The sequence below is a fragment of the Chelonoidis abingdonii genome, chromosome 2 (assembly GCF_003597395.2).
Source record: "Chelonoidis abingdonii isolate Lonesome George chromosome 2, CheloAbing_2.0, whole genome shotgun sequence".
In the NCBI taxonomy this organism is placed as follows: Eukaryota; Metazoa; Chordata; order Testudines; family Testudinidae; genus Chelonoidis; species Chelonoidis abingdonii.
Window position 1 is genome coordinate 16,960,485 of NC_133770.1, and position 16,402 is coordinate 16,976,886.

At 39.9% G+C, this 16,402-nt stretch overlaps 1 protein-coding gene across 1 annotated transcript in view; it reads left to right on the forward strand.

The window, feature by feature from the left end:
* The window catches only part of NUB1 (negative regulator of ubiquitin like proteins 1), a 37,021-nt gene that overhangs the window by 6,643 nt on the left and 13,976 nt on the right, over nucleotides 1-16,402 (forward strand). Inside the window, exons 3-8 of the mRNA XM_032778480.2 lie at nucleotides 1,795-1,912; nucleotides 2,025-2,192; nucleotides 5,313-5,371; nucleotides 8,265-8,335; nucleotides 11,993-12,187; nucleotides 15,441-15,529. Coding sequence (XP_032634371.1) covers nucleotides 1,795-1,912; nucleotides 2,025-2,192; nucleotides 5,313-5,371; nucleotides 8,265-8,335; nucleotides 11,993-12,187; nucleotides 15,441-15,529 — 700 coding nt within the window. The remainder of the gene's footprint in view (nucleotides 1-1,794; nucleotides 1,913-2,024; nucleotides 2,193-5,312; nucleotides 5,372-8,264; nucleotides 8,336-11,992; nucleotides 12,188-15,440; nucleotides 15,530-16,402) is intronic.

Sequence of the window (16,402 nt, forward strand, 5' to 3'; positions counted from 1 at the left end):
GGCTGAGCAGGCTGGTGGCGTAAGATCAACATTTTAATTTAATTTTAAATGAAGCTTCTTAAACATTTTGAAAACCTTGTTTATTTTACAATACAACACTAGTTTGTTATATTATATATAGACTTGTAGAGAGAGACCTTCTAAAAACCATTAAAATATATTACCAGCACACGAAACCTTAAATTAGAGTGAATAAATGAAGACTCGGCACACCACTTCTGAAAGGTTGCCGACCTCTGTTATAGACTGACAGACGTATTGGAGCATAAGCTTTTGTGGGTGAATATCCACTTCATCAGATGCCACTACATGCATCTGATGAAGTGGATATTCACCCACAGAAGCTTATGCTGTAATATGTCTGATAGTCTATAAGGTGCCACAGGACTCTTTGTCGCTTTTGTCAGTATTGCTTTTCCAAAGGGGCAGTGGGTGCCATGGACCAGCTGAGATAAAATGTCAAGTGAATGAGATCAGTGGGGGGACAAGTAGAGCCATGGTGTGTGGAAAAAAGAAATTAAAAGAACCTGTTGATTTTGTAAAATGCTGGCTTTTTTGAAGGGCTGTAACTCAGGAACCCCTTGGTGAAATGACCCCAAATTTGGACCACTAACACTACCCAGCACTCCCGTGAGGCACAGACATTTTCAAGACAAGTTGAGTAAGCATGCTGATTTGAGAGTTGATCTTCAAACAGAAAATGCTCCTCGACCTTCAGCATAGCAGAGTTGACACTTTGATATGATGAGTGTTCTGATTTGATTCAATGGGGGCCAGAAGTTTAGCTGAGCGAATAGCCTCCTGCTTATCCAACCAGTGAGAGAGTAAACTCCAGCAGACAGCAGGAGTTGAAACTATTCCTTGGCTTCCCGCTGTTGCCACAAGCTGCCAGCATTCCCAGAATGGTAGCTAGGTAGGTTACTAAAGACAGAGCAGTTGTGGCCAAAACCAGGACTGCTGGCAGTTAAGAAAATGTAGAGAAAATAGAGCATATATGGTTTAAAAGGTGATTTAAAAATTCTTTTAGTTTTTATAATCCAAGATGTCACTGGTACCCTAAAAGACATTGAGCCCGGATCCTCCAGCTCGCTCTGTGCAGACCCAGTGGTTAACCTGCATGGAGCCAGCTGCAGGAGCAGGGTCTTTGTTTTTTTTTAATATATTATTTTTAACCTATGAATTTTCCTTATAAACAGTGAAATTACAATAAAGAGAAGTATATAAAAGCAAACTAAAGAAAATACTGTAGAATTGTCAGCAAATTTCCATCTCCAAGTTTAAATTAAATTGAAGAGTTCATTTATTGGTTTCACATTGTACTTCACTTGTTTGATTATTTATATTTAAAAACTGCATTACTGATGTTTTGCTGGCAACCATTATCTTGCTGAAATCAACACTGGCCAACACATTTCCATGCTCCTGTGCAACTGGTGTAATAAAATGAAAAAATGTTGATGTTTAAATAGAAGAGTTTTCCCAATTATTACACAATTATCAGATCACAATAAAAATTGAATTAGAATCTTTGTAAATTTGCTTTTAGTATATTTTTAAAATCCTATATTAAATGCAGTCTGCCTACGGAACTCTGAATAATACATTGCGTGTTCCCTGAGGCCCAGATCCTCAGAGATATTAGGTGATTTAAGTAAACACCGTGGGAGGTAGATGTCTAAATACCTTTGAGGATCTGGGCCTGAGTTAAACAAGGTGTTTTGATTCATCAGAGAAAGAACCATACAAAAAGATTAGTTAGTTTTTTCATTTTTCCTGTTGTGTTTTGTATTAAAGAATGGCACAAAAGAGATACCTTGCAGCAAAACTTAAAAATTGTTTAAGAGAAGACAAAATTCAGCTTTGGAAACCTCCATACACAAATGAAAATAAAGAAGCTGGTCTAGAGTTGAAGGTACGTATTCTGCCTCATTCTTCTGCAGTCATTTTTTTCACTTTTATTTCATACACGACACATTTTACTATTTTATGTTTTACTAATATATGTTCTTTTATTTTTCTGTTAGGAGCTTGCACAGAAATATTCAGCCAAGGTGAAGCTCAGTGAAAATGAAACGGAGTGCATTCTTGAAGAAATAAGATGTGAAGCAATTGAGCGTGGAACAGGAAATGAAGCTTATAAGACAACAGGGGTTGCAAAACTTGAAGTGGTTTTACCTTCTAAGATGAGAAAAGTAAGTCTGTATATGCTAAAGTTATGAAAAGAAGCATAACTAAAATCTATAGTAAAGGCCGTACAACTTTCATTAATTCTGTATCTGATGCAAAACATTTCATTTGTGCAAAATAGCTAAATTAGTTGGAGGAGGAGAGAATTCAGTTCAGTCATAAAACTATCTAGGAAAAAAAAAAAACACATTGCAGCTTTTCCCTCTTTGAGTCATTCAGAAACAAATTCTGAGTGGAGAGGGATAGCTCAGTGGTTTGAGCATTGACCTGCTAAACCCAGGGTTGTGAGTTTAATCCTTCAGGGGGCCATTTAGGAAGCTGGGGTAAAAATCTGTCTGGGAATTGGTCTTGCTTTGAGCAGGAGGTTGGACTAGTTGACCTCCTGAGGTCCCTTCCAACCCTAATAATCTATGAAAAATTATAAAAATTTTCTGATCTCACCAGCCAAGTTAAAAGTTAATGTATAGTGCTCATTCAATTTTACTACTTCTATAGAACATCTAAAGTTGTCAGTATATGGATATTGTTCTTTTTATATGTTCTTTGTTTAATCACAGTTTTAATTAAAAACAAAATACTTATTTAGGCACAGTAAGTAAGCCCAAAACAATACTATCTTTTGTCATGTAAAGGATACTTATGTGACAACTGTATTCACTAGGGCTGTCAATTAATGGCAGTTAACTCAAACAATTAACACAAAACAAATCAACTCGATTTAAAAAAAGTTCACGATTAATCACACTTTTAAACAATAATAGAATTCCAATTTAAATGTATTATAAATATTTTGGATGTTTTCTACATTTTCCAAATATATTTATTTCAATTACAATACAGAATACAAATATTTGCACTGTAAAAAGATAGACAAAAGAAATAGTATTTTTCAGTTCCTCATACAAGTACTGTAGTGCAATCTCTTTATCATGAAAGTGAACCTTACAAATGTTTACATCGTTACCTGAAAGAGAGAACAGGCGTTCTCAATGCACTGTTGTAGCTAGCGTTGTAAGGTATTTACATGCCAGATATGCTAAACATTCATATGTCCCTTTGTGCTTCGACTGCCATTCCGGAGGTCATGCTTCCATGCTAAATTTAAATTGGTATTCTCTTATTGTTTAACAGTGTGATTAATCACAACTATTGTTTTTTAATCTCGCAATTAACTCAGATTTTTAAAAATTGTTTGACAGTCCTAATATTTACTTTAACTATGATATACCTATATACTTGGGTAATACTGTAAAATGTAAACTTATCTACTTTAAATGGTAGATGTCTGACTTTTAATGATGCAACCTGCAGATATGCTTGCATTGGTTAATCTATGGGTCAGGTAAGTACTTTCCCAAACTAGCCATCTGAGGCAAATTAGCTTGAACTGGCTAAGTCCATTGCTTGAACTTGATACAGAGCGGAAAAATAGTTTGTCTAGTGTGTCTTGTACACTTGGCCATGTTACAAAACCACCAGATAGAGGACTCAGCATATTTGAGAACTTTTCTTCAAGAAATATCAGGTCAGAACTCTAATACTGTGTATGACTATATAGCTGGATAGATGAGTTCATCTATGGACACCATGCTCATGTACCTGCCTCAAGTCAGCACCATTAGTCCCTGGTTTTCACGGTTTCTGACAAAAATGACTAAATTTTCCTCAACATTTAAAAAAAATATATAATCTCATTTTATAGACACACCAGTTGAAGCTCCATTTTTAAGGCTGAGTTCTGCACTTTAAAGCAGGGATTCAACCTCTTGTTTTATGTACAAAGAACAGTTGCACCTTCTGTTTAAAAGAGAGAACATTTACTCAGTTTTCTGAATGAAGTTACTTTTTCAAGTAAATCTGTTGATACTTACTAAAAAGAAATCTTTTTTAAAAAAGACATTTAGCACCCCTCTGTCAGACTCTTTCTTTCTTTATTTTATTTATTTATTTATTTATTTGTTTGTTGTTGTTGTTCCAAATGATCTCAACTCGGGTATTATCTACAAAAAAATTGTTTCTTGAATAGAACTAGTATAATGGGTAGATTTTTTTGTTTATTTTTATTAAAGAAGTTAGAATCAGTCTTCATGACTGAAAGTTTATCATTCAGCAGAGGCTGGACAATAATCTCCATAGAAATTAACAATAAACTGTTTGAAAGTGGCTGCAGTTTCCTATTTTTAATGTGATTGAGGCCCCGGGTTGCTCTTAGGGAGGCTTGCCTGCATGGGGAAATTCACTGGTATAATTATGCAGCTATAAAATTATACCACTCCCATTATATTGGCATAATTCCTTTTATTAGTCCCTAAACACTTTTATTCTGGAATACATAGTGATACAAGTTTCCCTGATGGACAGACCCTTAGCAAAGATGACCACCACCTCCATTCAGCAACTTTCTGTTTCCTGACTGCGTCGCGGAGTAGGTCAAGATCACTTCACTCCCACTGATAACAATAGAAGGTAGTTTCCATCACTGCTGAGGGCAGTCTGTGCTCTTATTCGTATTGACAACAATGGTGTTCATTTTGAAAGATGCAATACTTAGTGTTTCTGAAGGAGATTTTATGTGCCAGCCTCTGCTGAAAGATAAACTTTTATGAAAAATATTGGGGGAAATAAACCTTAATGGTAAAACTTGATTTGAAAAAAACTGTGCATTGGAATAGCTCTACTCAATGGGGAATGCGTTATGGGTGCAGGGTATGCACCCTAAACAACCTTAACTCAGCTCTATAGCATCACTATGAGGAAAAACAATCTAATATGTCTCTATCTGATCTGGGATCAGAAACATTAATAGGCTTTAATTTATAATCTGACTATTCTGTGGCAAGACAAAAAAAGCAGAGTTAAGGTTGAGTGCCTTAACTGTGCATTTCTATAACTTGTTTGGATTTGAGTTAACCATAACTTTGAATTTCCTGGCTTTATAATGATTATTTTGGGATAATTACAGCATCCCTGTAAATCATTACTATGTGTATTCTAAACCTTAATGCTATTTTAATATAGTTTTTGTCTTAAAATAAAGAGAGAAATTGTGGCTGCTCAAAAGTAGTTTAATTAAGAAAATGCCCAAAGTACCTGGTTACCATAACTTTTAATAATATTTACACTAGAGCAGAAAAAGCTTGCTGGAGACTAAATTGATCATCACTGGCGAGGAACTAAGATCCCAGTAAGTATAATAATCTTTGTTTTATTTCCCCTTTAAATGGTTAGTGTCCTCTTTTGGTTTTGTGTCACGCTTTTACATAGTGCTTTATTACAGTGTGTTCTAGATCAGGGGATCTCAAACTTTCATAGGGTGGAGCACATCTTGATAGAGTAACAAAGAGTCCTGTGGCACTTTATAGACTAACAGACGTATTGGAGCGTAAGCTTTCATGGGTGAATACCCACTTCATCAGATGCATGTAATGGAAATTTCCAGAGGCAGGTATAAATATTCAGGCAAGAATAAGATTTCCTGAGAAAACTACAATGCATTGGTGATCTTCCAGAAAGCACCATCCTAGCCACCATGGATGTGGAGGGTCTGTACACAAATATCCCACACACAGCTGGAATACAAGCTGTCAGAAACAGTATCCCTGATGATGACACAGCACAACTGGTTGTTGAGCTCTGTGGCCCCATAATATGCCAACATTTTTATGGCTGACCTGGAACGCTTCCTCAGCTCTCATCCACTCACACTCCGTCTCTACCTACACTACATTGATGACATCTTCATCATCTGGACCCATGGGAAGGAGACTCTGGAAAAATTTCACCACAATTTCAGTAGCACCATCATCCTCAACCTGGACCAATCTACACGGGAGGTCCACTTCCTAGACACCATGGTACAAATAAGTGATGGTGACATTAACACCACCCTATATCGAAAACCTACCGACCGCTCTGCCTACCTTCATGCCTCCAGCTTAGATCCCAGACACACCACGTGATCCATCGTCCACAGCCAAGTGCTGAGGTACAATCGCATTTGCTCCAACCCCTCAGACGGAGACCAACGCCTACAAAATCTTCACCAAGCATTCTCAAAACTACGATACCCGCACAGGGAAATAAGGAAACAAATCAACAGAGCCAGACGTGTACCCAGAAGCCTCCTACTGCAAGATAAGCCCAAGAAAGAAACCAACAGAACTCCATTGGCCCTCACCTACAGTCCTCAGCTTAAACCTCTCCAGTGCATCATAAATGATCTATGACCCAACCTGGACAATGATCCCTCGCTTTCACAGACCTTGGGAGGCAGCCGTAGTCCGGTGCCCACAGACAACCTGCCAACCTGAAACGTATTCTCACCAGCAACTGCACACCGCACCATAGTAGCTCTAGCTCAAACCAATCCATGCAACAAACCTCGATGCCAACTCTGCCCACATATCTACACCGGCGACACCATCACAGGACTTAACCAGATCAGCCACACCATCACCAGTTCATTCACCTGCGTGTCCACCAGTGTTTTATGCGCCACCATGTGCCAGCAATGCCTCTCTGCTATGTACATCGGCCAAACTTCACAGTCCCTACATAAAAGGATAAATGGACACAAGTCAGATATTAGGAATGGCAATATACAAAAACCTGTAGGAGAACACTTCAGCCTCCCTGGACACACGATAGCAGATGTAAAGGTAGCCATCCTACAGCAAAAAAACTGCAGGACTAGACTTCAAAGAGAAACTGCTGAGCTTCAGTTCATTTGCAAATTTAACACGATCAGCTCAGAATTAAACAAAGACTGTGAATGGCTAGCCAACTACAAAAGCAGTTTCTCCTTCCTTGGTGTGTTCACACCTCTACTGCTAGAAGAGGGCCTCATCCTCTCTGATTGAATTAACCTCATTATCTCTAGACTGATTCTGGCCTGCATATTTATACCTGCCTCTGGAAATTTCCATTACATGCATCTGACGAAGTGGGTATTCACCCACAAAAGCTTATGCTCCAATACATTTGTTAGTCCATAAGGTGCCACAGGACTCTTTGTTGCTTTTTACAGATCCAGACTAACATGATTACCTCTCTGATACTTGACATCTTGATAGACTATGTCTTATGGACACATCTTGTTTATGACTACAAGACATCTCTGTAGTTATTCTGGCAATTGCTTACATGGAAAAGTCATATGATTTAACATGTAGAAACAAGGTGTAGAGTTAGCACTGCATGACTTTTAAGCTAGTTCTCCATGAACCACCATCATGTGTTTAACAGGCCATTAATGGCCCACGGACACAGTAAGAGAATTGCCACTCTAAATCAGTAACCAGCTAGAGCTTCTGAGAGTACAAAGTGTTTTCCTTTACAACATATGCCATTTATGGATGCCTTCCAACTACTTGGTCTGTCCTGGCCAATTTCCTGGATGCTCTGCTCTCCTCTCCTCAATACCTTAGGCTTCTGTTTTTCTGGGTTTATTGATTTCATTTTTTAGGGTTTATTTTTAGCAATTTTTTGAGTTTCAAGTAGAAGCCCCAAAATCAGTTTTTTGGGGGAATCTCTCATATATACTGTAATGAGTAATGTATATTGTATACATTACAGTATATATTATGTAATGAGTAGTAAATACTCTTTGCAATGTTCCCTGTTGCAGTTTAACACGGTACTGTTTAAAGCACACTATGGAACCTTTAGTGCACACCAGCAGGATCTGTGTGGACCAAATAATGAGCAACATATTGTGCCCTGTAGTTTGCATTACTGTTTCATGTAGACAAGCCCTTAGATACAAGGACTGATTTCTAGTGTTTTTCCATAGTTTATTGGATAAATACTTTTTTTTTCTTTTTATTGGGGGTGTTTTATTGCTGTTTGTTGATTAAAATCAGAAACCATATCAATATTCTATCCTCTCCTGATATGGTGAATTTGTGTCCAATTACTGGTAATGTTATTTTATTTTCAAGCAGACTTATATAAAAGTTTGAAACCAGTTACAAATATATAACATTTTAATTTTTATTGCAATATGTTGCCAAAATATTTCATATCAAAGTGAGACAAGAAGGTACGAATACTTTGGAATTAACTACTTTATTTCACAGGATTGCACAGATGTATGGATTTCAAGAAAAATGTATCAAAATAATTATAAATAAGAAGCAGCTTGACCTTGGTATGTATCGCCAATTGAATATTTGTTATATTTATTTTGTAATTATGTCTTTCTTAGAAATCATCTTTCTTGTAATTTTGTCAGTCACAGAAACAATATTAATAGCAGGGAAATAAGAGCTAGATCGGTTCTCAAACTGTGGGTTGGGATCTCAAAGTGGGTCGCGACCCTGTTTTAATGGGGTAACCAGGGCTGGCGTAGACTGGTTGGGGCCCAGGGGCGAAACCTGAGCCCCACTGCCCGGGACTGAGCGAGACTCAGGCTTTGGCCTCAGCCCTAGGTGGCAGGGCCAGGTTACAGGGCTTCGACTTTGGCCTCCCCCACGCCAGGTCAGTGGGCCTCAGACTTTGACTCACCCCCACCCATGGCAGCGAGGCTTGGGCAGGCTCAGGCTTTGGTCCCCCCCCCTCCTATGGTCATGTAGTAATTTTTGTTGTCAGAAGGGGGTTGCAGCACAATGAAGTATGAGAACCCTGAGCTAGACAGTGACAGCAGTCGTATTTGTTAGATTCTACTCTAAAGGAAGTCTGAGTTATTGTGATGGTCAAAATCAAAGGAGAGAATTATGGAAGAGGACAACTTTATGTGTTTTAAAAGCTCAGTGTACCACATTCTCAGATTTAAATCACATAATTTACCGAAACCTCATGCTGTAAAGTGACATGTTCTAAACTTTTCTTTATCTTTACCATCTTTCTTGATTTGCGAGACATTTGTATGAACAGAAACTTTGTCTTTACAAATTAAGTTTCTTCTGTTCTTTATTAATTCATTCATTGATGTCCTAAATTCAGTGTCTAAGACACATTTAGCTACCTTGGAAGAAATCATGATGTAAATGGAGAGAAAGGATGGACCAATGGTTAGGGCGCTAGCTTGGGCCATGAGGAACCTGGGTTCAGTTTCCTGCCCCCTTCTATCACAGACTTCCTGTGTGACCCTGGGCCTTAGTATCTCTGTGCCTCAGTTCCCCATCTGTGAAACAGGGATAAAAGCACTTTACTACCTCACAGGGGTGTTGTGAGGGTAAATACATTTCTGTCTTCATGTCTGACGAAGTGGGTATTCACCTACGAAAGCTTATGCTCCAGTACGTCTGTTAGTCTATAAGGTGCCACAGGACTCTGTCGCTTTTTACAGCTACACACTAACACTGCTACCCCTTTGTTATTTTAAAAAAGATTGTCAGATGTCTGACGGGTTTTCCCCTGGGATGCCACTTGGAACTGGGGTGCCACTGAGTATGCATGACCCACCAGCCTGGGCTCCCTTTACACAGTACTGATGAGGCAAGACAGCCAAGCCCCCCCTCGTCCCCTATAGGCTTCAGACTGCACTTAACCAGCACACATACAGGTAGGGATACACCCAGTTGCAGCTTTCCACACTGATGCTGAGATCAGCTCTGCATGGGAAGGCTCAGCTAAAGAACTGCCCAATACTCAAGTCCCCCCTCTGGAGTGAAAACCCAACATTATACCAGCTTGCGCTGCACAGAGAACTGTACAGCATAAGCGCATGAAATTTGCCCCTTCCCTCAAGGTGGAGAGAGAGAGATGCAACAGCTTTTTTGCCCCCTAGTTATGAATTCCACACACTGGGTTTTAGACAAAACAAAAACAAGTTTATTAACTACAAAAGATAGATTTTTAAGTAATTGTAAGGTATAGCAAACAGATTACCTAGCAAATAACACCAACACACAATCTAAGCTTAATATACTGTAGAAACTGGTTGTAAAGAGCAAGTTCTCACTCTAAATATTGTTCTAGGCAGATTGCAGATTCCCACTCCTGGTTAGTGGAAAAACAGTAGTATTATGGGGTCCAGTACCAGGTGACCTGGTCACATGACCCTGCAGCCATAACTCAGAGGCTGTTTGTAGCATCCCCAGGAAGACTTTTCAGTGGGTGATTATCATCTTCAAAGACCTATTGTTTTCCCTAATGGCCCTTCCCAATGGGTCATCCAGACTGATTGCATTCTGTTCAGTGGGCATTCCTCAGGGGTAAACACATTTGTAATAGATGCACAGACAATATTTCTAGCTTCAGATACAAAAATAATACATGCATAAAATAGGATATTCGTATTCAGTAAATCATAACCTTTTCAATGATACCTCACATTATCTATGTGGTATAAAATATCAAAGTTATGCCATATTCATATCATATCATATATATATATAAAACAATATCTCTATGAAGAATATGGGAGTGTAGTGTGACAAGATGTTCAGATGCTACGTTAATGGGAGCCGTTTGAGTTTCTTAGATACAGAGACAGATAGACAAACACAGAACTGTCTCATCACTTTGGTACCAATTTTTGCCCTGGTTGAAATTATTAACTTCATTGAGAAAAGGAATTAGCCCTGCATGTTTTGAGTAAAAGGACTAGGGCGTTTTAAAATATGGAAGCTTTGAGGGATACAGACCTGATCCTGAAAGATTCTGAATGCCTTTAATTCTCACTGAAGATTTTGGTAATTGAGGGTACTTAGTTGCACATTGCATTAGTCAGTACTTGAGCCTTTCAGTTTAATATTTGAACAGTGCAGCATGAAATATAAGACATTTCTGTGAATAATAAACATATCCACACTTAGGCTAGCTAGAATAAATGTATAAGGGGTATCACCCATCACATTAGAGGACATAAGCCAACCACTAAATGTTGGCTTAGGAAAAAGTACCCGATCATGCAAGTGTTAATATGGAGGAGCTGTATTTAGAGGGATGAGTTACCCTTGTATGCTTGTGAGGGGAAGAAAACCATTTTGAAGTGCTAGTACATTGGCAAATAGTTCTACAGTAATGGAGGGTAGAGGGAGTTTAGGAAAATGCATTGTCTTAGGGCTTGTCTACACTGGCGATTAACAGTGCTGTAACTTTCTCACTCAGGGCTTGGCTACACTGGAGAGTTGCAGCGCTGGTGATGGGGTTACAGCGCTGCAACTCACTCTGTGTCCACACTTGCAAAGCACAGCCAGCGCTGCAACCCCATTGCATTTAGTGAATAAGAGAGGGGTGGGGGAAGGGTCAAAACTTTTAAAATTATTGAAGGTAGGTGCTGTGTATCTTCCAGTCCTTAGAACTTGTAAGGCAGGGACCTGAGAACAGTGTCAGCTCCAAAAATCCACTCTCTCTGTCTCCCCCACGCTCCCTGTCACACTCCACCCCACCCCCCTGTTTTGAAAAGCACGTTGCAGCCACTTCAGTGCTGGGATAGCGGCCCACAATGCACCCCTCCCAACAGTGCTGCAGTTGCTGCAAAAGTGGCCACACTGCAGCGCTGGTAGCTGTCAGTATGGCCACACTGCTGCGCTTTCCCTACACAGCTGTACAAAGACAGCTGTTACTCCCAGCGCTGTACAAATGTAAGTGTAGCCATACCCTCAGGGGTGTGAAAAAACACCCTCCTGAGCACAGTGCTGGGAGCTACACCTCTTGTGGAGGCGACCACACAAGGCACATTAAAGCGCTGCCGTGACAGCGCTGTAGCTTTGCCGGTGTAGACTAGCCCTTAGGTGCTTGCTCCTGTTGAAATCTTCCTAGCAGGAATAGCTGTTTTATAATGTTATCTGGCAGTACAACATGAAATGTACTGTCTTTGTAACTGTAATTTGCCTATTAATCATGCTCTGTTTTTCAGGAAAAACACTTGAAGAGCAAGGTGTAACGCACAATGTAAAGGTCATGGTGCTTGAGCTAAAACAGAGTGAGGAGGATACCAAAAAAAAAGTTCAGGAAGAAGAAATGCAACATGAAGAAGAGACCATGAAGGAAAAGGAAAGAAAGGAAAGGATGAAAAGAACTAAAAAGGGTTTAGAAATCCTGGCAACGAGAGGTATGGGGTTTTTATCCTTACATGCAGTAGAAGACAGCAGTATGAATTAAAAAAAACAACACTTCTATTTTAAAGAAAACAAGGCAAAGTGGAAAGATTAGTATAACTTTGGGTTGTGATCTAATCGCATCTACACAAGATCAGGCCTTGTCAGTACTTGGATGGGAAACCTCCAAGCAAAACCCAAGTGTTGCAGGAAGTGGACTAGGTGATTCATTCATTTCTAAATTGATGCTGTACAAAGCCATTGTCATGATCCTAGGAGGCACCATGCTACTTTTAGTTGATCTTATGAATCTAAGGGTATTAAAGCCAGATTCCAGTTTGTGCTATTACTTTCTGCCCACTTGAAAATTGGTTTCTCCAGTTGGTTATAGTATTCTTCTTCATTTCCTGTCTTAAAAGACCTTGTTTGTATAATGCTCGTGTTTCCATAAGAGAGACAAGGTGGTTGAGGTAATATCTTTTATTGGATTAACTTCTGTTGGTGAGAGAGACGAGCTTCTGTGCTTACACCAAAATTTTCTTCAGTCTGGAAATGTACTCAGTGAGTCATAGCTGAATATAAGCTGGAACAGATTGTTTAGCCTAAGTTGTTAACACATATTTCAAGAGGACCATTCAAGATGAAGTGATTCTATAGAACATTTTGAGTTTTGAGGAAAGTACTGTATGAATCTGTTGTTAAATGGGGGACTTGAGAGTTAAGATACTGACAACTCTGGAAACGTGTTTTTTATATTTATTGCAGAAATAGCTAGGCCAGAATGATAAATTGTAAGTTGTTATACCCTTCTCTGTTAGTTACCTCTGTTATGACCATAGGTGGCCATGATTTCACTACGCAAGGTAGTTCACTTGTCATTCTGGTCCACAGTGAGGCCATTCTCCTCTCATGAGTTTTGATGGAGACTGCTGGCAACTGTGGAGCAAGTTAAAGAAATAGTCAGTTTGAAAGTAGTCGTTTTCAAAATGTGAGTTAAGAGTAGTTTCAGGCACTACACCTGCCCAGGATGCCCTTTGTTAGTTTGAAGTTTTAAAAATGTTTTTATTTCCCTAGTTTCTGCTTGAAAGACCCACAAATAGAAAACTTAACTGGACTATTCACTAAAGTCCTGTCAAATGTAAAAGTATACAAACGAGTTTCCTCTAATCTTCTCTTACAATGGGTTGCTTACAGTAATATTAGGTTGTAACAAAAAATGTAAGTAGATGGATATGCCCCTCTGTATTGGGCCTGTTAGGCAACTTAGATTTCCGTTCTTCAGTAAGCTCTTTGCAGGTAGATCTCTGCACCTGCATAGACCCCCATAAGCTTAGTTCCAGAAATACTGAGCAAGTATTGTAGAACGATAACACACAGTCATTGTACAATTACTCCTGGGGGAATTCTGTGCCCGAATTTCCCCCCTCCTTCCCCCCAATGGGCTGCCGTGCTGCTAGGGGCCACTGGACTCGGCAGAGCCCAGTTTGCACATAGAAGACACTGCTGGGGGGAGGGAGAGGAAACTCAAGGATTCCTGTCAGCTGCAGTTCCCAGCATGCCCTGAGGGAAGAAGAGGGTGGCATACAGCAGTGGTTCTCAATCAAGGTGTGAGGCTCCATGGAGGGCTGCAAGCAGGTTTCAGGAGGTTCGCCAAGCGTGGCTGGCATCAGACTTTCTAGGATCCAGGACAGAAAGCCAAATCCCCGCCACATGGGATTGCAGCTGGAACCACCAAGCTCCACCACCAGAGGCTAAAGCTGAAGCCTGAGCAACTTAGCTTTGTGGTATCCCCAGTGGCATGCTGCACCAGGCAGTTGCACTCCTTGCTACCCTCTAACAGCGGCCCTGGCTTTTATATGCAGAAAACAGTTGTTGTGGCACAGGTGGGCTGTGGAGTTTTTATAGCATGTTGGGGGAGTCTCAGAAAGAAAAAGGTTGAGAACCCCTGGCATGCAGTAAACTGCAAGCCTGGGACCAAGGATCAGGCTGTTTCTCCCTCTAGATCCCTGGTCTCTGCGGGGGGAGGGAGACAGGTGTCTGGGCAAGGGGGGCCCCGCAGCTGGGTTGTGGGAGGGAAGGGGGACAGGTATCTGGGCTTGGGAGGCCCAGCGGCTGGGCTCTGGCAGGGGACAGAGTGTGAGTATCTGGGATGTGGGGGCTGCTGTTGGGCTCTGGGAAGGAGGGGGTTCAGGTGTATTGGCTGTGGGAGCCTGCAGGTGGGCAATGGGGGGAGCGGTTGTGGGTGTCTGGCCCCCAGCTGGGCTGGGGTGGAGGGATGGGGACAGAGAAATAGGAACTAGGTTGTCACAGGGGTTTCTTTAACTCTGTACTCCCTGGGGAATTTTTGTGTGTGTCTGTATTGTTACAGACATACTTGCTGACAGGTATTTTCAAATAAATTACCAAAATAATTGAAATTGACATGATTATGTAGTGTTGTTTTGACAAATAAAATTCACAGAATTTTAAAATATTATGCACAGAATTAATTTTTTGGTGCAGAATTCCCCCAGGAGTATACAGTGCAGCACTAGAGTATCAAGGATCTATGGGAAGACTTCACTGGGTCCATTGGCAGGACTCAAGAATCAGCCCACATAGCTTATTGCTGGATTGGGCAAGTCAATGAACATGAGAGAATAGGAGGGAGTTGAGAACCCAGTTGCCTGGGTTGAAGAAAGTTACAGGACAGAAGCTTTGCATATCCGGAGATCACAGAGCTTTCCCTGGATGGCATTGGTAAATTGGCAAAACATCTTTTCATGTTAAGTCAAACCAAAGCAAATAAGAAACATCATTGGGTTGCAAGCACCAAAGGGAAACTGAGGGAAACAAATATATTTAGTTTTAGTTGAATAAACCATAGAGAATAAAGCTAGTTATTTTGTATTTCACTGTAATCAGTCTATTAAGTGAAATGCATTATGCATCATTGGAAATGCAGATGTTTTCCTCTCCTGAATAAGTTCTTTACAGCACACACAATTTAGAATTTCATTCAAAAACTCAGGCTTGAACTAAAGAGAAGCCCAGATCCTGCAAACAATTCTACGAAGGCTATTCGTGGATCAGATTTCTCATTGCACAATTGGTGCCATAATAGAGAACTCTCTCTGGAAGCCACATACATTATTTTACTTCATTTTATTTACAGTTTTTCTTAACAACATACATATTGATATAGTTTTAAGACCACAATCATACTTTGTTGTTACTGTTGAAGGCATGGATAATGAATCAATGGACACTCTTTTTTTTTTGTTGCAGAGGATTATTTAGATCCAGATACCACTCCATATCTGGATATAGCTAACCAAACTGGAAGATCTATCAAGATTCCTCAGCAAGCCAAAAAAGTAAGTATAACATTCAAGGAAGATATTATTTAGTGACCTTTTAAATAATCTTCACATGTGGTACTTTTAAGTAGTATATTGAAATGGTCAAAACTGTTTCTTAAACTACCTCTGTAGGTGCCAGCAAAAACTGATTGCTTAATAGAAGTGGCCTTCTGATAAAGGTGAAGCAGAGCTGTGCTCCACTACATTTGAGAATACTTTGATGGTCTCAGGACAGCCAGTTGTCTAATGTCTGTGATTTCTTGTAGAGTCTCTTGTAAAATGTATTTGCATTTTGTCTTCATGCCTGCAGCTATACATTAATTTATGTATTTTACACAGCACCTATTGTAGCTTCTGGGTGTCTTAGTTAGAACAATATAAAATAATTTCTTCATTAGATCTCGGTCAGTTTAAATCACAAGCTACAGGAAATGTGCTAATAGTTAACTTAAATCTAATTAAACAAATATGTCTTCTCATTTTGTGCCTGGAAAGTCACCAAGCCTAGGTTCTGGTAGACCATTAGAATGAGAGAATTTCATATCTGGGAGCCTTCAACTGAGAATGCCTTGCTACTGGTCCTGGACAGTGAAACTCCAGGAACCGACAGCAAGAGCAACTCATTAGATCTTGACCACTGTGGGCAGAACAATAGAGGAAGAGGCAATCTCTTAGATAACTGGATCATTCAGAGATTTAAAAATCATAGCAAACACCTAGAATCGCACCCAGAAGCAAAGAAGTAGCTAGCATGCAGCACCAGTGCAATCTGTTAACTGTGACCTGATTTCTTCACATGGTGCTTAATGTTACTCTGCCCCAGCTGATATTCCAGTGTACTTTACAAAGGTAACCTCAAATAACATATGTACTGCATGTTCTGATGCA